Source organism: Phocoena sinus, chromosome 2 (genome assembly GCF_008692025.1).
Source record: "Phocoena sinus isolate mPhoSin1 chromosome 2, mPhoSin1.pri, whole genome shotgun sequence".
NCBI classification, from domain to species: Eukaryota; Metazoa; Chordata; class Mammalia; order Artiodactyla; family Phocoenidae; genus Phocoena; species Phocoena sinus.
The window spans coordinates 89,505,659-89,527,868 of record NC_045764.1 but is presented as its reverse complement, the minus strand read 5'-3'; the positions used below and the strand labels follow the sequence as shown (position 1 = coordinate 89,527,868).

The 22,210-nt window shown below is 39.9% G+C and overlaps 1 protein-coding gene across 1 annotated transcript in view; it reads left to right on the top strand.

The window, feature by feature from the left end:
* Window positions 1-9,878, top strand: part of SLC28A2 (solute carrier family 28 member 2) — a 42,219-nt gene extending 32,341 nt beyond the window's left edge. Inside the window, exon 19 of the mRNA XM_032623102.1 lies at window positions 9,587-9,878. Within this exon, the coding sequence (XP_032478993.1) occupies window positions 9,587-9,704 (118 nt within the window). The 3' untranslated portion in view covers window positions 9,705-9,878. The remainder of the gene's footprint in view (window positions 1-9,586) is intronic.
* The last annotated feature ends 12,332 nt before the right edge of the window (window positions 9,879-22,210 follow it).

The window sequence follows — 22,210 nt, the reverse complement described above, 5'->3', positions numbered from 1 at the left end:
AAAAAAAACTGAACAGTCTGAAAAATCAATAACTCTTCTTGGATCTGTAAGAGACACAGGGCAAACTGCTGACCTGAAGATTGGAGAGACAGACAGGCAAACACACGGCTTACTGGAGAGACTCATGAGCGGAAACTGCCGCAGAATCCTGTGCTGGGGCAGGAAAACCGGAAATTAATTGCTGGAGCCTCAGTGAGGACAGGTCCGGATGTTAAAAACTCTGGGGGGACCCAGTTATATGGGGCAACCCTACACTTTAGGGAGTTTTACCTCTGGGAGCTAGACCAAGTTCTCACAGTAAATATCAGACAAAACCCCCCTCATTCTTCTGGCAGGGGGAGGGGAAAAGGAGCCATTTTGAAATACACCAGAGCACTCTGTTTTTTTAAACAAGGCCTGCCCTCAGGAGAAGCTAGTTAACCAGAACCTAACCAGCTGGAGTATTATCAGAGCCTACCAGACCTGGAAGAAGGGAAATACCCAACTAAAGCCCACTCTAGCCATCCTATCCCACTTAAAGGGGGAGGAAAAACTGAGAAACACTTGTGAAATTCACAGTGCAGAGGCACAGGCTCGCTAAAAGCCTGAGACCTAATCATAGGACTACAGAAGGCTTCCCCTTCCCCACACCTCACCACCACATTACTAAGGCCTATTTACAGCAGTTCCTTTTTTGGGTACATCATGTCCAGTTATCAAGAAGAAAGTACAAGGCCTGCTAAAAGGCAAAAAACACAATTTGAGGAGATAGAGCAAGCATCAAAACCAGACATGGCAGAGATTTTGATTTATCAGAGTGGGAATTTCAAACAACTATGATTTATGTGCTAAGGGCTCTAATGGATAAAGTAGACAGCAAGCAAGAACAGATGGGCAATGTAAGTACAGAGATATAGGAATCCCAAGAAAGAACCAAAAAGAAATGCTACAGATCAGAAAACACTGTAACAGAAATGAAGAATGTCTTTGATGGCTTACTAGTAGACTAAACACCTCTGAGGAAAGAACTCCTAGCTTGAAGATATATCAATAGAAGTCTTCAAAACTGAAAAGGAAAGAGAACAAAGACTGAAAAAAAAAAAAAAACAAAACAGAATGGAGCATCCAAGGATTGTGGGACAAATATAAAAGGTGTAACATACACATAATGTGTATACCAAGAGAAGAACATAATGTGTATACCAAGAGAAGAACAGAAGAAATATTTGAGACAATTATGACTGAGAATTTCTCCGAATTAATGTCAGACACCAAACCACAGATCCAGGAAGCTCAGAAAACACCAAGCAGCATAAATGCCAAGAAAACTATACTTAAGCATATTTTGAAATTATAGAAAATCAAAGATAAAGAAAAAATACTGAAAGAAGTCAGTTGAAAAAAAAAAGAGTATATCATTAAACTGAAAGAACTAGTTACAGGACACACAAAATGAAAGATTTGAGGAACTAGAATGTTTGGTTCTTCAAAAGCAAAAGATGTGTGTATTAGTAGTGATATATGGGCGAATGAAGAGAGTTCTGAGAGATGAGGCTGAAAGATCTTATAAGGCCTTGTGTGAAATGGTAAGGAATTTAGACTTTGACTTATAGAATTCTTAACACTGGTATGTTTTTTCAAAAGATCATGCTGGTAGCCATTTGGATGTCAGGGAGATCAATAAACACATTGCTGTAATACTCCCAAGTAAGAGATGATGAGAGCTGATACTAAGTAGTTGTGAGGATGAAGATGCACTAGAACAAGGAGAATCAATAGGATTGGTTATTGAAGTGAAGGGCAGGATAAGGATGACTGTACCCTTTCCAGCTTGGGCAAGTGGGTCTGAGGGATGCCATTCATTCACTGACAGGAAGAGGACTAGTTCCAGGAATGAGAGTAAAGGGGAGAGATTATGGCTTAATTCAGGTGGATATGTTGACTTGGAGGTACCTGTGGGACCATCAAGTTAAGCAACTCACAAACCAACTTGGGTCTGAAGTTCAGGAGAGAAAAAAGAACTGGAGATAGATTTGGAAGTTGTCATTAAGTAAATGATCTGTTCAGTATATAGGTAGATGTTTGGGTACCAGCTCCTTAACAGGTTACTGTGGCAAGCTAACAGACATTACCCTCCTGTGTTTGGAGGTTTTCACCAGAGAAAGCAACCAACATCCTATGAAAAAAAGAATCCTTTTGCTGTACTATTAAAGATGAATTATAAACTGGATAGATCATTGATCTGGCATAGTTATGACTCCTATGTTCTTGGGGAAGTTCAGTGGATGTCATTATAAGCATAGTCTAAAGTAAATGAATGAAGTGAAAATTGCTAATTTGTGTTTAATGATGCGTTGTCTTTACATCACTGAACTTCACTAAAAAATTAGTAGAATACTCTTTCCTGGTCATTTCTGCCTTCAAAACAGAAACTGACTTTTTGCCTAAAGCCACATACTAAGCATCATTAGTGTCTAAAATCTGAAAGAGATAATGTTTTTGTCCAGTTCATTCATGCTAAATATATTTGGAGTGACTCCAGACCAAGATAACAACAAAGGAGGCTTAAATTTCCCTCTTCCTATGGATGCACCAAATGTACAGCTACACATGGAGTAATTCCCTCTAAGCAAAATCCAGAAGCTAGCTGAATGACTCCTACAACTGAGAAAATACCCACATTGAATTGGGTAGGAAAGGCTGAGAAACAGTCTCATCATAAAACCCACCCCTGGCACAGCACCATATAATGGAAGGAAACTCCCAACTCTAAGCTTATCCCTAAGCAGTGAAGGGTTTAGACTGAACATCTAGTGCTCCAATTTTTAAGACTGTACTATGCCTACCTCCCCACCAACCCCCGCCTGCCCCACAAGGCTCAGTGTAGAGGAGGCAGTCAAAAATGTCCATCTCCCACTCTTTCCCTGAAAGGGGTTTGACTGCATACTTTCCAGCTGGTGCCTGAGGGTCCAGCTTCTAATCAGCCTGCATCTAGATGCTGGCTGCAATTCTCCTCTTTGGGACACTAAAGAGACCCACACTGAGACACATTATAATTAAACTGTCAAAACTAAGACAAAGAAAGCATAGGTAAAGGCAGCAAGAGAAAAGCAACTTGTTATATACAAGGGAGCTCCCGTAAGACTATCAGCAGATTTTTCTGCAGAAAGCTTACAGTCCAGAAAAAAAGTGGGATGATATACTAAAAAGAAAAAAACTACCAACCAATGCTTGGTAATGCTTTACCTGGCAAAGTTGTCCTTCAGACTTGAAGGAGAGAGAGTTTTTCAGACAAGCAGAGGTAGCTATACTTATATCACACAAAATAGACTTTAAGCCAAAACAGTAATGAGAAGCAAAGAAGGTCATTATATAGTAATAAAGGGGTCAATTCATCAAGAGGATGTAACAACTGTAAATTTTTATGCACCCAACATGGAGCACCTAAATATATAAAGCAAATATTAACAGATCTGAAGAGGCAAAAATACAATAATAGTAGAGGACTTCAGCATTCCACTTTCAACAACAGATAGATCATCCAGGCAGAAAATCAACAAGGAAACATCGGACTTAAACTACATGTTAGACCAGATGGACCTGACAATATTTACAGAACAGTCCATCCAACAACAGCAGAATACACATTCTTCTCAAGTACACATGGAAATTATGTTAGGCTACAAAGCAAGTCTTAATATATTTAAGAAGACTGAAATTATATCAAATGTCTTTTCTGACCACAATAGTATTAAACTAGAAATGAGTAACAAGAAAAAACCTGGTAAATTCACATATATGTGGACATTAAACAACATGCTCCTGAACAATGGGTCAAAAATGAAATCAAAAGAGAAATAAAATATCTTTACTCACCACAAGGAAAAATCTGTAACTGTGTGAGTTGATGGATGTTAACTAAACTTATTGTGGTAATCATCTCACAATATATACCTATATCAAATCATTATATTGCACACCTTATACAATGTTATATGTCAATAATATCTCAATAAAACTGGGGGAAAAAACTTGAAAAAATATTTTGAGACAAATGAAAATGGAAACACAATATACCAAAACTTATGAGATGCAGCAAAAGCAGTTCAAAGAGGGGAGTTTATATTGATAAACACCTACGTTAAGAAAAAAAGAAAGATCTCAAACAACCTAATTTAACACCTCAAGAAAAAGAAAAACAAATTAAGTCCAAAGTTATAGAAGAAGGGAAATAACAAAGATCAGAGCAGAAACTAATGAAATAGAGGCAAAAACAGACAAAGAAAAGTTCAAGGAAACTAAGAGCCATTTGTCTTAAAAGACAGACAAAATAGACACACGTTTAGCTAAGCTAAGAAAAAGAGAGAGAAGACTCAAAGTCAGAAATGAAAAAGGAGGTATTACAATTAATAAGGCAGAAATACTAAGGATTTTGAGAAACTACGATGGAAAATTATATCCCAACAAATTAGATAACATAGAAGAATTGGATAAATTCTTAGAAATATACAACTGACTGAGACTGAATCATAAAAAAATAGAAAATCTGAACAGAATGATTACTAGTAAGGAGATTGAATCAGTAATCAAAAACCTCCCAACAAAAAAAGCCCAGGACTAGACAGTTCACTGGTGAATTCTTCCAAACAGTTAAAGAATAATTAATACCAATCTTCTCAAACTTTTCAAGAAAACATAAAAGGAGTGAACACTTCCAAATTCATTTTATGAGGCCAGAATTACCTGTTGCCAAAGCCAGACAGGGACACTATAAGAAAAAATTACAGGCCAGTATTCTTGATGAACATAGATGCAAAAATCCTCAACAAAAAATTAGCAAACCAAATTCAACAGTACATTAAAAAGGTCATACACCATGATCAAGTGAGATTTATTCCTGGGATGCAAGGATGGCTCAACATACACAAATCAATAAATGTGATATACCACTGTAACAAAATGAAAGATAAAAACCATATAATCATTTCAATAGATGCAGACAAAGCATTTGACAAAATTCAACATCCTTACATGATAAAACTCTCAACAAATTGGATGTAGAAGGAATGTATCTCAACATAATAAAGGCCATATATGACAAGCTCACAGCTAACATCATACTGAATTGTGAAAAGCTGAACACTTTTCCTCTAAGATCAGGAATAAGACAAGAATTACCACACTCACCACTTTTAATCAACATAGTGTTGGAAATCATAGCCAGAGCAATTAGTCAAGGAAAAGAAATAAAAGGCACCCAAATCAGAAAAGAAGTAAAACTGTCTCTTTCTGCAGATGACATGATCTTATACATAGAAAATCCTAAAGGCTCCACCAAGAAATTGTTAGTACTGATAAACAAATTCAGTAAGTTGCAGGATACAAAATAAACATACAAAAATCATTTGTGTTTCTATACAATAACAATGAACTATTGGAAAGAGAAATTAATGAAACAATCCCATTTACAATAGCATCAAGAAGAATAAAATACTTAGGAATAAATGTAATCAAGGAGAGGAAAGATCTGTACACTGAAAACTATAAAAAAAATTGATGAAAAGTGGAAGGGATAAATAAATGGAAATATACTCCATGTTTATGGATTAGAAGAATTAATATTATTAAAGTGTTCATACTACCTAAGGTGATCTACAGATTCAATGCAATCCCTATTAAAATTCCAATGGCATTTTTCATAGAAATAGAAAAAACAATTCTAAAATTCATATGGAACCACAAAAGACCCCAAATAGCCAAATCAATCTTGAGAAAGAAGAACAAAGCTAAAGGCATCACACGTCTTGATTTTAAACTATATTACAAAGCTGTAGTAATCAAAACACTATGGTACTGACTTAAAAATAAACACACAGGGCTTCCCTGGTGGTGCAGTGGTTGAGAGTCCACCTGCTGATGCAGGGGACACGGGTTCGTGCCTCAGTCTGGGAAGATCCCACATGCCGTGGAGCAGCTGGGCCCGTGAGCCATGGCCACTGAGCCTGCGTGTCCGGAGCCTGTGCTCCACAACGGGAGAGGCCATAACAGTGAGAGGCCTGCATACCGCAAAAAATAAAATAAAATAAACACACAGATCAATCAGACAGAATAGAGAGCGCAGAAATAAACCCATGTTTTCAACAAAGGAGCCAAGAATATACAATGGGGGAAAGGGTAGTCTTTTCAATAAATGGCATTAGCAAAACTGTATATCCACCTGTAGGAGAATGAAACTGGACTCCTGTCTTACACCATATACAAAAATCAACTCAAAACGGATTAAAGACTTTAACATAAGACCTGAAACCTTGAAAATCCTTGAAGAAAATGTAGGGAGTAAGCTCCTTGACATTGGTCTTGGCAGTGATTTTTTGGACTTGAAACCGAAAGCAAAGGCAACAAAACCAAAAATAAACAATTGGGGGACTTCTCTGGTGGCACAGTGATTAAGAATCCTCCTGCCAATGCAGGGGACATGGGTTTGATCCCTGGTCCAGGAAGATCCCACATGCTGTGGAGCAACTAAGCCTGTGAGCCACAACTACTGAGCCTGCACTCTAGAGCCCTTGAGCCGCAACTACTGAGCCCACACGTCGCAACTGCTGAAGCCCACGTGCCTAGAGCCCATGTTCCACAGCAGGAGAAGCCACTGCAGTGAGAAGCCCATGTGCCACAATAAAGAGTAGCCCCTGCTTGCTGCAGCTAGAGAAAGCCTGCACACAGCAACAAAGAACGAACACAGCCAAAAACTAATAAAAATTTTAAAAAGCAAAAAACAAAAAACAATTGGGACTTCATCAAACTAAAAAGCTTCTGCACAGCAAAAGAAACCATCAACAAAATTAAAAGTCAACCTACAGAATGGGAGAAAATATTTGCAAACCATATATCCAGTAAGGAATTAATATCCAAAATATACAAAGAACTTATACAGCTCAATAGCAAAAAATCCAAGTAATCCAATTTAAAAATGAGCAGAAGGTTTGAATAGACATTTTTCCAAAGAACTCAACCAAATGGCCAACAGGTACATGAAAAGGTGCTCAATATCACTAACTAGCAAGGAAATACAAATAAAAACCTCAATGAGATATCACCTTACACCGGTTAGGATGGCTGTCATAAAAAAGACAAGTGATAGCAAATGCTGGCAATGATGTGCAGAAAAGGAAACCTTTATACACTCTTAGTGGAAATGGAAAATGGTACAGTCACTATGGAGGTTCCTGAAGAAATTAAAAGTAGAACGACTACCATATGATCCAGCAATCTTTCTTCTGGGTATATATCCAAAGGAAACAAAGTCACTACCTGTACTCCCATGTTCACTGCAGCATTATTAACAGTAGCCATGGTATGCAAACAACCTATGTGTCCACTAGCAGATGAATGGATAAAGAAAATATTGTGTATGTATACAATGGAATGTTAGTCATCCTTACAAGAGAAGGAAATCCTGCTATTTGCAACAATGTGGATGAACAATTACAGTAAGTGAAATAAGCCAGACAAAGGCAGATACTGCATGGTCTCACTTATATGCAGAATCCAAAAAAAAAAACAACAACAAAAAAGAACTCATAGAATGGTGGTTGCCTAGGGCTGGGACATAGGGGAATAGGGAGAAGCTGGTATAATAGTACAAACTTTCAGATATAAGATCAATAGGTTTGAGGACCTAATGTATAACATGGTGGCTATAGTTGATAATACTGTATTATATAGTTGAGATTTGCTAAGAGAATAGAACTTAAGTGTTCTCACCAAAAAAAAAAAAAAGTAAGTATGTGAGGTGATGGATGTGTTAACTCAATGTTGGGAATCCTTTCACAGTATATGCACATGTCAAATCATCACGTTGTACACTTTCTATATATTACAATTTTATTTGTCAATTATACCTCCATAAAACTGAAACACATATACATATATACATACACACCAAGCCTGAGCTGTTTTCCTTTCTCAAGAGGAAAGTGGCTTTGGAGTACCATCTCACTATTTAGAATAAATTCAATTCTAAATCATTACAAGGCATAAATGTTGCTTCAGTGATGTTTGGACAGGAAATTCCCCAAAAGACTATGGTTATGAACTGGACAGAGAAGCAGACACATTGTATAGGATTTCTTGCTAGTACTATCTTGGGCATGAATGAGAAAATACGCTTAATTCTGTCCTATTTATTGGTTGGCCAAAAAGTTCCTTCAGTTTTGAAGTAAAAATAAAAGACACATTTTCCATTTTCACCAAGAACTTTATTTGAACAATGTATTCACTGTTTTGTTCCACTGCCTTCTGCCATTTTTCAGGCAGCTTCATAATTCCGTCTTCCCAAAACTTTTTATCTTTTTGAGCAAAAAACGGTCCCAGGTACCTTTTATAGTCTTCCGGGGAATTGAAATTTTTTCCATTAAGAGAATTTTGTAAAGACTGAAATGAATGGAAATCCAAAGGTGCAATTGTCTGGTGAATACGGCGGATGAACCAGAACTTCCCAGCCAAGCTGTAACAGTTTTTTCCTGGTCATCAAAGAAACGTGGTCTTGCCGTACCCTAATGGAAGATTATGCATTTTCTGCTGACTAATTCTGGATGCTTTTCTTCGAGTGCTGCTTTCAGTTGGTCTAATTGGGAGCAGTACTTGTTGCAATTAATTGTTTGGTTTTCTGGAAGGAGCTCATAATAGAGGACTCCCTTCCAATCCCACCATATACACAACATCACCTTCTTTGGATGAAGACCAGCCTTTGATGTGGTTGGTGGTGGTTCATTTCGCTTGCCCCACAATCTCTTCCATTCCACATTACTGTACAGTATCCACTTTTCATCACCCGTTACAATTAGTTTTAAAAACAGAATGTTTTCATTACATTTGAGAATCGCATGCAGAAATACGGTAAAGAAGGTTTTTTTTCGCTTAACTTATGTGGAACCAAAACATCAAAGCAATTAACATAACCAAGCTGGGGCAAATGATTTTCAATGCTTGATTTGGATATTTTGAGTGTGTCAGCTATCTACTACGTGGTATAACGTTGATTGTTCTCAATATCTCGATTTCATCACTGTCAACTTCAACTGGTCTACCCAACCGTGGAGCATCGTCCAGCGAGAAATCTCCAGCATGGAACTTCGCCGACCACTTTTGACACGTTTGATCAGTCACAGCACCTTCTCCATACACTGCACAAATCGTTTTTGTTTTATTTTTTTGCATTTCAGTTGCATTTACCTTTCTTGAACTAATAAAGCATAATATGCTGAAATGTTGCTTTTTTCTTCCATCTTCAATATTAAAATGGCTACACAAAAATTCACCAATTTTGATAAGTTCTTTTTTTTAATTGCATGCTGATATGACAGCTGTCACAATACAATCTAATACAATTGTTTCGAATGAAGTTAAAGACAACTAAGTGCTACTAGAGCCATCTTATGGAAAAAACTGAAAGAACATTTAGGCCAGCCCAATATTTGGTTATCGTGATTGGATTCATTAATAAGTTTCTGTTTTTGTTTTCACCTGCTTGGTAGAACTTATTGATACATCTTGTTGCATTGTTTTTATCTGACCCACTATGTATCTCTCTGGCTTTTCATTTCAGTACCTCTCTGAATGGCACCAACCCTCCTTCTTTTCCTGGTCCCTGGGAAGATAAAGAGTTCAGTCCCATAGCCCTTGCTAAATGCTGTGACCTCTACACCAATGCTGTCTGTGCCTAAAGCTGGTCCATTTCTGTAACAATCCTGATCTGGATGGCTTTTTGATGGCAAAGTTATTTTCGTACTCAGAGTTCTCATTCTACAGCTAATTCACCTTGATCTTTAATAGTAAATGTAAAATATTCATTTTGGTTCACTGTATGTCAGTAATGAAAATTAGCACTCGTTTTTCCATTATTTGGATGAACCAAATGAGAAATTCCTTATGGGCTCTGTCTGAGCTTAGAGTTGAAATAATAAATATTACGATGTCAAAAAATGTCTTTCAAACCTTGCCTTTAGTTGCCATCTTAAAAATTATGTGATGTGTGCCAGAACTCTTCTATATATGTTTTGGTAAAACAAATATGGGAGGCAGGCACAGTCTGCCTTGGAGTTTGATGAGTGTCATTCCTCTCTGCCCCTTACTGAAAGAAGACGTATGCAGGCAAGTTATTCAAAATCTTGTACCAGTTTTCTTATTGTAAAGTGGGAAGAATGATGTTTGCCCTGTTCATTTCAAGATTATAATAATCAAAGCAGTGTGTGGAAGTTCTTGGAAGATGTAAAAAGTGTTTCATGACTCTGTCCTAAAGATGCTACCAGAAAACTACTGGAGCTAATCGATGGATTTGGTAAAGTAGCAGGATACAAAATTAATGCACAGAAATCTCTTGCATTCCTATACACTAATGATGAAAAATCTGAAAGTGAAATTAAGAAAACACTCCCATTTACCACTGCAACAACAACAAAAAAATATCTAGGAATAAACCTACCTAAGGAGACAAAAGATCTGTATGCAGAAAATCATAAGACACTGATGAAAGAAATTAAAGATGATACAAATAGATGGAGAGATATACCATGTTCTTGGATTGGAAGAATCAACATTGTGAAAATGACTCTACTACCCAAAGCAATCTACAGATTCAATGCCATACCTATCAAACTACCACTGGCATTTTTCACAGAACTAGAACAAAAAATGTCACAATTTGTATGGAAACACAAAAGACCCCGAATAGCCAAAGCAATCTTGAGAAAGAAAAATGGAGCTGGAGGAATCAGGCTCCCTGACTTCAGACTATACTACAAAGCTACAGTTATCAAGACAGTATGGTACTAGCACAGAGACAGAAACATAGGTCAATGGGACAGGATAGAAAGCCCAGAGATAAACCCACGCACATATGGTCACCTTATCTTTGATAAAGGAGGCAAGAATATATGGTGGAGAAAAGACAGCCTCTTCAATAGGTGGTGCTGGGAAAACTGGGCAGCTGCATATAAAAGAATGAAATTAGAACACTTCCTAACACCATACACAAAAATAAACTCAAAATGGGTTAAAGACCTAAATGTAAGGCCAGACACCATCAAACTCTTAGAGGAAAACATAGGCAGAACACTCTATGACATAAATCACAGCAAGATGCTTTTTGACCCACCTCCTAGAGAAATGGAAATAAAAACAAAAATAAACAAATGAGACCTAATGAAACTTCAAAGGTTTTGCACAGCAAAGGAAACCATAAACAAGATGAAAAGACAACCCTCAGAATGGGAGAAAATATTTGCAAATGAAGCAACTGACAAAGGATTAATCTCCAAAATGTATAAGCAGCTCATACAGCTCAATATGAAAAAAACAAACAACCCAATCCAAAAATGGGCAGAAGACCTAAATAGACATTTCTCCAAAGAAGATATACAGACTGCCAACAGACACATGAAAGAATGCTCAACATCATTAATCATTAGAGAAATGCAAATCAAAACTACAATGAGATAATCATCGCACACCAGTCAGAATGGCCATCATCAAAATATCTAGAAACAATAAATGCTGGAGAGGGTCTGGAGAAAAGGGAACCTTCTTGCACTGTTGGTGGGAATGTAAATTGATACAGCCACTATGGAGAACAGTATGGAGATTCCTTAAAAAACTACAAATAGAACTACCATACGACCCAGCAATCCCACTACTGGGCATATACCCTGAGAAAACCATAATTCAAAAAGAGTCATGTACCACAATGTTCATTGCAGCTCTATTTACAATAGCCAGGACATGGAAGCAACCTAAGTGTCCATCAATAGATGAATGGATAAAGAAGATGTGGGCACATATATACAATGGAATATTACTCAGCCATAAAAAGGAACAAAACTGAGTTATTTGTAGTGAGGTGGATGGATCTAGAGACTGTCATACAGAGTGAAGTAAGTCAGAAAGAGAAAAACAAATACTGTATGCTAACACATATATATGGAATCTAAAAAAAAAAAAAAGAAATGGTCATGAAGAACCTAGGGGTAAGACGGGAATAAAGATGCAGCCCTACTAGAGAATGGACTTGAGGATACGGGGAGGGGGAAGGGTAAGCTGTGACAAAGTGAGAGAGTGGCATGGACATATATACACTACCAAACATAAAATAAATAGCTAGTGGGAAGCAGCCGCATAGCACAGGAAGATCAACTCGGTGCTTTGTGACCACCTAGAGGGGTGGAATAGGGAGGGTGGGAGAGAGGGAGATGCAAGAGGGAAGAGGTATGGGGATATATGTATATGTATAACTGATTCACTTTGTTATAAAGCAGAAACTAACACATCATTGTAAAGCAATTATACTCCAATAAAGATGTTAAAAATAAATAAATAAATACAAAGAAAAACAAGTATTTCATGACTTTGTATGTGGAATCATTGCTATAAAATGTATTGTAATATATAATTAACATATAATTGACAAATGCTTCACTTTGTGTTGGCTGGAGTTGCCCTGAAGCAGACCTTGGATGTTATCTGAATACTTTGGGAAGGATGCTGTTAGAGGTACCCATTTGAGTATGAAAGTTGCAGTTTAATGCCCTTTACTTATAGCTTACTGGGTTTCATTTCATTTTTCTTTCTGTATCAAAACAGTGTATCACAATGGGCATTTGGACAATTTAAACATTTGGATAAAATATATAATTGACAAAATTTAAAAGAAATTATGTGATGTGGGTGTGCTATAAATGTGATTTGGTATGTAATGTGTACTGAGGTGAAAAGCTGTATTTCTTGGAGTTCTGTGGATGAGCTGGGTTTATGGTACTAAAGGTACATATGAAAGTTCCATGAATATTTTTTTCTTTGCGGTACGCGGGCCTCTCACTGTTGTGGCCTCTCCTGTTGTGGAGCACAGGCTCCGGACGCACAGGCTCAGCAGCCATGGCTCACGGGCCCAGCCGCTCCACGGCATGTGGGATCTTCCCGGACTGGGGCACGAACCCGTGTCCCCTGCGTCGGCAGGTGGACTCTCAACCACTGCGCCACCAGGGAAGCCCTTCCATGAATATTTAATGATAAGATTTTTCTGGTTGCCACACATTCATAAACCTGAAAACTCTTTAACATCATTACACAGTAAACGGTTTTTCCTATATGCAAACTTATAAGGAATATCTGTTTTTTAGGGGCCCTTACTTCATTTTAGTATTCTGCTTTAGTGCCATATTTGCTTCAAGTTTACAATGACTCTTTTAAAAAAGTGACTTTCGGCAGGGAGGGGGGACAGTTTTTCCTCCCAGAGGACATTTGGCAATGTCCTGAGATATAATTAGTTGTCACAACTGGGGGAATGCTACTGACATCTTCGACGGAGTAGAGGCCAGAACTGCTGCTGAACATTCTACAGTGCACGAGTTAGCCTCCACAACAAAGAATTCTCTGGCCCCAAATGTCAGTGGTGCTAAGGCTGAGATACTCTGATTGAAAATATTTAGCATATTTCTTATATCTAATATTATTTATAGTATTAATAATATTATAGCCTTAAGGAAGAGTTTCAAAAGGATGTAGGAGTTCCTCAAAAAGTTAAAATTACCCCCTGGCCCCACAGTTCTATTCCTTGGTATACCCAAAAGAACTGAAAACAGGTACGCCAACAAGTACATGTACATGCATGACCATGGCAGCACTATTCACGATAGTCAGAAGTTGGAAACAGTCCAAATGTTCATCAATGGCTGAACGGATAAACAAACTGTGTTATGTGCATACAATAGAATTCTATCCAGCCATGAAAAGCATGAAGTACTGATATATCCTACACAGAAGAACCTAGAAAACATTATGCTAAGTCAAAAAGCCAGACACAAAGGCTTATTATTGTATGATTCTATTTTGTATGATTCCCTTTATATGAAATATTCAGCATAGATAAATCCATAAAGACAGAATACAGATTGGTCGTTGCCAAGGTTGGGGGGGAGGGGGAATAGGGAATGACTACTTAATGAGTATGCAGTTTTACTGTAGGATGATGGAAATGTTTTGGAACTAGATAGAAATGGTGGTTACACAACATTGTGAATGTACTAAATGTCACTGATTTGTTCACTTTCAAATGGTTAGTTTTATGTTATGTGAATTTCACCTCAGTAAATTTTATATATATGTAAAATTTATATATATAGATAAATATATATATAATTATATATAGAGAGACTATTTGTATGTTCCCTTAGCTAATCAACCTTCTTCCATTTCACAATTATCTGAACTCAGAACCTCTTGGTCTGGGCTTCCCTGGTGGCGCAGTGGTTAAGAATCTGCCTGCCAATGCAGGGGACATGGGTTTGATCCCTGGTCCGGGAAAATCCCACATGCCGCAGAGCAACCAAGCCCGTGCGCCACAACTACTGAGCCTGCGCTCTAGAGCCCACGAGCCACAACTACTGCAGCCCATGTGCCACAACTACTGAAGCCTGTGCACCTAGAGCCTGTGCTCTGCAACAAGAGAAGCCACTGCAATGAGAAGCCTACGCACCACAGAGAAGAGTAGCCCCTGCTCGCCACAACTAGAGAAAGCCGTGCACAGCAATGAGGACCCAACGCAGCCAAAGATAAATAAATATCTTTATTTTTTTTTTTTTTTTTTTTTTTTTTTTTTTTGCGGTACGCGGGCCTCTCACTGTTGTGGCCTCTCCCATTGCGGGGCACAGGCTCCAGACGCACAGACTCAGCGGCCATGGCTCACGGTCCCAGCCGCTCCGCGGCATGTGGGATCTTCCCGGACCGGGGCCCGAACCTGCGTCCCCTGCATTGGCAGGTAGACGCTCAACCACTGCGCCACCAGGGAAGCCCCAATAAATATCTTTATACTTTAATAAATAAATACATACCTTAAAATAAAGTTTATTAAATAAATAAATGTATAACTTTAAGTGGCGAGGGGGTGATGGTGTGATGAATTGGGAGATTGGGATTGACTATCCATATAGTTATGGATAACTAATAAGAACCTGCTGTATAAAAAAATTAAATAAATAAATAACTTTATAAAAAAAAAAACCCTCTTGGTCTTCCTTCCAGTCTCCTGTCCCAACTTCTCTCCCTTATTTTCCAAACTTGAGGTAAAAGAAAACAAAGCTTCAATAAAGAAGCATGCTTCTTGTCCTGCACGCAGATTTTCACCCTAGCCTGGTTTCTTTCCGAGAGGCAGCTGAATGCAGTGGTTGGTGGTACTGGACAGCAGGCCAGATTACTTGGGTTCTGCTTTGAGCTCTGCCACTTATCCCAGAGGATCATGGGCAAGTTCCTTACCGTCTCTGTGCCTTGGCATCCTTGTCTGTAAAATGGGGTTAATGGGACCTACCATACAGTTAACGGTTGTGAGGTTGTAAAGGGATCAAGAGTGTCCGCTCACTGTAAGCCCAATGTAAGGGTTAGCTACTATTATTACCATTTAAAGAGCTGAGTTCACAACCATCAATTTATTGAGTTATGTATGAAATTGAGTTCACACGAGGAAGGGTATGGGGCGGAGGGATCTTCTTATCTCCTTTCAGGCAAATGGGCTGGCTTTCTAACTCTGTCTCCTATTTCAAGCAAATCTGGTCTAAACTCTCACACTTAGAGGGCTGCCCTGTAACAGCCGGAAGCGTGACAATGCCACCACCAGCAGAACAGCCTCACAAGCGGGAGGAACGAACAGGAAAAGCTGAGCGTGATATGGGCAAACACAATGCTACCTCCTGGGGCCAAGGGGCACGCGCAGGTGAGCACAGCAGAGACCAGGGTGGAAGTGGGCTGGGCGGGCGCGGGTTGAGTTCGAAGTGCCCGGTCAACTCGGAGGGGAGGCGCAAGACGGGGACCATTGGCCCTCGGGCTCCGTCCTGTGGGCGGGGCAAACATGCAGCTTCCCAGTTCTTGGAGACTCCATGGCGCATGCACTTGACTTCCACAAACAAGTCTCCCTGTTTCCATCCCTGATAAAGGAGTCTTCGGCAGAGGGAAGAGAGGATCCTGAGGAAGAGCGGCCAAGAGAAAAGACTGGAGGACTAGGAAGGGGGCTGTGTTGGGATGTGGGAGCCGTAGTGGGAAATGTTGCAGGAAGGGGGGCCCCTTCCAGGGCCCGAGAGTGGGCTCTTGTCTAACACTTGGAAATGAATTGTTGGAGGAGACACACGTGCTGACAAAGCGAGAGACTTTATTGGGAAGGGGCACCCAGGTGGAGAGCAGGAGGGTAAGGGAACCCAGGAAGGACTGCGAGCCACGTGGATCACAGTCTCGGGTTTTATGGTTATGGGATTCGTTTCCGGGTTGTCTCTGGCCAATCATTCTGACTCAGGGTCCTTCTTGGTGGCGCACAACCACTCAGCCATGATGGATTCCGGCGAGGATTCTGGGAGGTTGGTAGGACCTGTGGACTGGCGTCTCCTCTCTCCTTTTGACCTTTCCCGTATTCTTCTGGTTGGTGGTGGCTTGTTAGTTCCGTGGTTCTTACCAGGATCTCCTGTCATAAAATAACTCATGCAAATTGTTACTGTCTTTGCCTGGCCAGGGCAGGCGGTTTCAGTCAGTGTTTCCCCTAACGGAAGGGAGACTGTGATGAAGAAAGGAGAGTGGCCGACTGGATAACTGAATGGGTAAAGTCTGTTCTTGCAAACATTACACCATAAAGCCTCTTTTGTGTATATTATTCCACAGCCTGCAATTTTTGCTTATGTGTGTGGACATCTTTCTAGACCGGTACATGTAAACAGTTTGTGTTTGACTCCCACTTCTGACTCTTCTTTAGATGCCTGAACTACTCTTGGTGAAATTCTTTGGCTAAGCTATTGGTTGTCAGACATTTAAAAGGTTATCCCATCTGTGGGAATAATTGACTTTCAAGATAGGAATAAAAAGATTAGGAGGGCTTCCCTGGTGGCGCAGTTGTTGAGAGTCCGCCTGCCAATGCAGGGGACACGGGTTCGTGCCCCGGTCCGGGAGGATCCCACATGCTGCGGAGCGGCTGGGCCCGTGAGGCATGACCGCTGAGCCTGCGCGTCCAGAGCCTGTGCTCCACAACGGAAGAGGCCACAACAGTGAGAAGCCCGCGTACCGCAAAAAAAAAAAAAAAAAAAAAAAGATTAGGAGCCGGAAGATCTGGATTCAAAGTCCTGTCCTGAGTCCCTTTCAAGCCACGTGAAAGTTCTTAATAATTCGAAAGCTCAATTTCCACTTCTGCTGATAATTATAATAATGAAGGTGATGATAATAATATCTACCTTATAAGTTGCTAGAAATTTTGAATTAATAATATATATGAAAAAAGTACATTATGTAAATGGTAAGGTGTGCCAAAGCTATTCTTTTCACAAGTAGTTAAAGTGTACGGATTTTGTTTTTTCCCTTTGGGCTGTGTTGTGCAGCACGCAGAGTCTTAGTTCCCCGACTAGTGATCCAACCCAGTCCCCCTGCATTAGGAGCATGGAGTCTTAACTACTGGACCACCAGGGAAGTCCCAGGGTGTAAGGATCTTAAACAGAGAGCATTTGTTCCTTTATACATGAACATTTGCTTGGCACTTACCAAGTTCCTTGCGTTGCTTAATGAGATGTGCGTGTCCCCTGCCCCAATTTAATCTGTACAACAATCCTTTAAGAAAGGTACTATTATTATCCCAGTTTTCCAAAGGAGGAAAGATAGGTTTAGAGAGATTAAGTTGATCCCTAGAGTCACATAGTAAGTACAGAACCATGATTTGAGCCCAGGGAGTGTCTAACTCCAAAAGCCTCTTAACCACTATGTCCGTTCTCCTTCTATCGCAGCCCTCCCTGCCTTCTTTCCTTCTCTAATCCAGTGCCTCAAGGCCGACCAGTTTAACCCAAGTGATCTCATCAGCTTCTAAAGTATTTATTATTTCTGAACGACTTGTGTGCCAATCATGTCCTGCTGTGTGACATCTTTCGTATTTTTGTCTTATTTTGCAGTTTGTCTTATTGTTGTCTTCTATTGCAGTAAGTAGAAAAATGATTGTTATAAAAACTGGCAAGTACCTCAAAGACAGAATTGTCTTTATTTAGCAAGTTACTTTTATCAGGTCTTTGAATATGGAGCTCCATGAGGGCAGAAACCAAGTCTGTTTTATTTATTACCAAAGCTCTAGGAGCTAGCACTGTGCCTAGCAAAACAAAACAAACGTGCAAGCAAAAAATGCATTTAATATTGTTGAGAAACAAAAAAGAGGAAACTCCAAGGGTTTTGGCCTAGACACCTGGGGGCAAAACAAAGAGAGGGAAAATGTCTGCTACATGGAAGAACATACGGCCTAGTACAAAGTAAGCTTTTATAATCAGTATTAGTTATTATTGCTACATATGTATAATAGGTTTGGGGAGGGTATGGGTAGCAGGTAGAAAATGGGAAGGCAAAAGAAAGAAAAAATAGAGCAAAATGATGCTGGGCTAGTTTGTGAATAGATGGCCAGTGAGGACTTTTCAGACAGAAATGGGTAAAGAGCAGTTAAGAATAGGGATATTTAGGGCTTCCCTGGTGGTGCAGTGGTTGCGAGTCCGCCTGCCGATGCAGGGGACACGGGTTCGTGCCCCGGTCCAGGAGGAACCCGTATGCCGCGGAGCAGCTGGGCCCATGAGCCATGGCCGCTGAGCCTGCGCGTTCGGAGCCTGTGCTCCGCAACGGGAGAGGCCACAGCAGTGAGAGGCCCGCGTACCGCAAAAAAAAAAAAAAAAAAAAAAAAGAATAGGGATACTTAATATTTACACCCACCAACTTTGCCCTCAAATCTTCAGTGATCTGGTGCCAGTGGTATTTTGATGAATTCAAGAATCCAGGTGGTATCCAGTACAGATAGTATGGTATAGGCACTCCAGTCAACAGGAGTAAAATAGAGCCATAAATTATAAGGAGAGAGGTAAGGTGTCCAAGAAACCTCAGAAACATTGGGAACAATGCTGGTTTTTCTCATTTTATGTAGGACGGGGGCTCAAAACCATTTCCATTAAATTGTAAAGGATGGGGAATTCTCCAGTAGGCAGGAGGACTTTTGAGATAATCAAGACAGCTAAACCTTGAGTTACACTGCTGTGGTTATTCTCTGTAAGTTATGTTTATGTCATGTCCTCCCAGCTGGATTGTAAAATTTTGCAACTTGAAATGATGAGAAATGAGTTGAGTTTGTATGGCATTTTTCTATGTATGAATTTCTTTTTTTTTACATGAGTTCATTGAAACTAACAAAACCGTTTGTGGTATGTATGATGTCATCACTTTTCTCCCCTCTGTTTTAAAAACAAGGCAATTCATGCACAGAGAGTTTAAGTACACCTGCCCTCGATTACAGAGCTAGCAAGGACCTAAGCCAGCGTGATATAGTGAAAAGGATATAGTTTAATAAGGCTTTTCACTATATGGGTGAAATCTAGCTTTCCAATCTCTTTGTTTTATTTTTTCCTCTCTTTTTTAAAAATTGAGATATAGTTGATTTACAATATTGTATTAGTTTCAGGTGTACAACATAGTGATTCAAAAGTTTTACACTTTATACTCCATTTATAGTTATTATAAAATATTGGCTATATTCCTTGTGCTGTACAATACATCCTTGTAGCTTATTCACTTTATACATAGTAGTTTGTACCTCCTAATCCACTATCCCTATCTTGCCTCTCCCCCTCTCTCTCCCCGACTAGTTTATTCTCTGTATCTGTGAGTCTTTTTCTTCTTGTTATATTCACTAGTTTGTTTTATTTTTTAGATTCCATATGTAAGTGATAATATACAGTATTTGTCTTTCTGTGTCTGACTTATTTCACTAAGCATGATACCCTCCAGGTCCAGCCATGTTGTTGCACATGGCAAAATTTCATTCTTTTTTTTTTTTTTTATAGCTGAGTAGTAGTTCATCCAGTCTCTTTCTTACCACTATCTCATGCTACCCATCCATGTACACAATCACCACAGAGATCTACCAACTTTCCCTAAGAAATCTACACCTCAGTGACTTTGAAAAAGTACCTAACCTCCGAGAGCCTCTATTCTCACAGTTATACTAACGAAGATAATAGTGGCTTCATTAAAGGGTTGTTGTGGGGGTTAAATATTTTAACTCTAAGGCACTTGGAACACAGAAATGCTTAAGGAATGTTCTCTCCTTGATTCCTTGGCTTTCTTTCTTTTTCATATCTTTCAACTTAAAGTTCAATACTTTCTGCATAACGCTACCAAATATTTCTTATATTTCTCTGCAACTTCGATGACACCTGGCTTCATGTCCTGTGCATGTCCCAACTCCTCCCGTGGGGCCAAAGGTAGTCTCAGAAGAACGGGGCAAAGGGCTGGGTTGGGTCTGGCTGGTAGTTGCTGAGGGTGGCCTGAGGCAGTCCAACAGGAACCCCATGCCACGCTTAAGTCACAAGACCAAAGATCAGATTTGATGGAGCCAAATCTTTTCTCAGGGAATGGAGGTGATGTAGATCTGGGAACAGGGGCGACTAGGTCATCAAAGGGTTTCAAACAAGTACCAGATACTCATGACAAACACTTGTCATCAACAAGAAAAGCATGATTTAGGAAATTTATTGGAAACCACCCATGTTAACAGCTTACATTTTTCATTAGATAATAACTTTTACAAGTTTTTATTTTTAAAAACTCAACTCTTACATCCAGAAAAGAAAAGCATATTTTTTGAAAACCCCAAATGTACTTTTCAGTTTCAAGGCTCATGTCTATCACATTTATCACATAGATTTACCTTGACTATAAAAATCCTTTCTGTATATTTTAAGCAAGAATCAAAACAGAATATTGAGGCCATTTTTAACACATAGAGCAGCAATTTCTTTGCTGAAATCATATTTCCACTTGTCAAGAGCTGTTGTACCCTCAAGGGAAGTACACATTATGTCTGTGGCACTGAGTGTCTCATACAGAAAAAATGGAGGAGGGACCCCTCTTTTCCATGGTGGCAAGACTAAGGTTTGAATTATTCATTAAGTGAAGGATATTTATTTGTGATTAAGCAAACTCAGAGGATGATGTAGGAAATTTCCCAAAGAAAATATTATCCTTCAGGTATTTGACATTTGAGGGCTCCTGTGTTCATGGTTTCAGAAGCAAATCTATGACTCTGTGAAAGGGCAAATTATCCTTCAGCTACATGGCTATGATTTATAGAACAAAAAACAATACCAATTTACTTCCTTAGTGGATTTCAGAGACAAGTTAAATGTTTAAAAGATTTTTTTTTTTTTTTTGCGGTACGCGGGCCTCTCACTGCTGTGGCCCCTCCCGCCGCGGAGCACAGGCTCCGGACGCGCAGGCCCAGCAGCCACGGCCCACGGGCCCAGACGCTCCGCAGCATGTGGGATCCTCCCGGACCGGGACGTGAACCCGCGTCCCCTGCATCAGCAGGCGGACTCCCAACCACCGCGCCACCAGGGAAGTCCTAAAAGAATTTTTTAAGGTGGCTAAACAATGAAAGGCAGTATCACTAGTCATATTTTATAAAGGGAAGATACTCAGCTCCATCGCACAGCTGTATGCTGCCTGGCCAGTGGCCACCACTCTTGTGAATTTGTTGCAAATCCATTTGGCTGCTTGGCTCTCCCCCGCTGTTGTGGACCACTGCCTGTGGCATTACTGAACCACTCAGATGAGTCTGGCTCTGTATCAGAGTGACGATTGGGTCCAGTGGTGCCTAACAAAGGCTTGGGGGGGGAGGGGGGAGGAGGATGCTCATAACAGTCATATCACATAACAATCACACACAAAAGTTTCACTTAATTACTATTAATAATAATAGCTAACATTTGCTGAGTGCATACTAAATGCCAGGCACTGGGTATTACTTAACCGAGTCCTCACAAAAACACTATGAGGTATCCTATAGTCATGAAGTTATGGCCCCTGGTGCTATCTGGCCCCCACAAACTGAGGGTCCTCCACAGGTAGTACTGACTGGGAGGAAGAACTGAAGCACCTGAAAATTGGCCAGAATGAACTGCCGAGGCTTTAGCTTCCCAAGAAGCTACCTGGGTGGGGAGGGGTAGGGCTGGGTAAAACAATCCAGAAGTGTAGGGGAGTTATGTCTGCGGGTAGATAAAACTTAACCCGTGAGAGACAGGAGACAGAAAGAAGCCAGCATTGCTCACTCTTTCTCCTGTGTGAAGGGCAGTTCTGAGAAGTAGCAGCTTCGTAAGTACTTCCTGGAGATGCCCTGGAAAATCAAGCAGCCAGCTTTGTT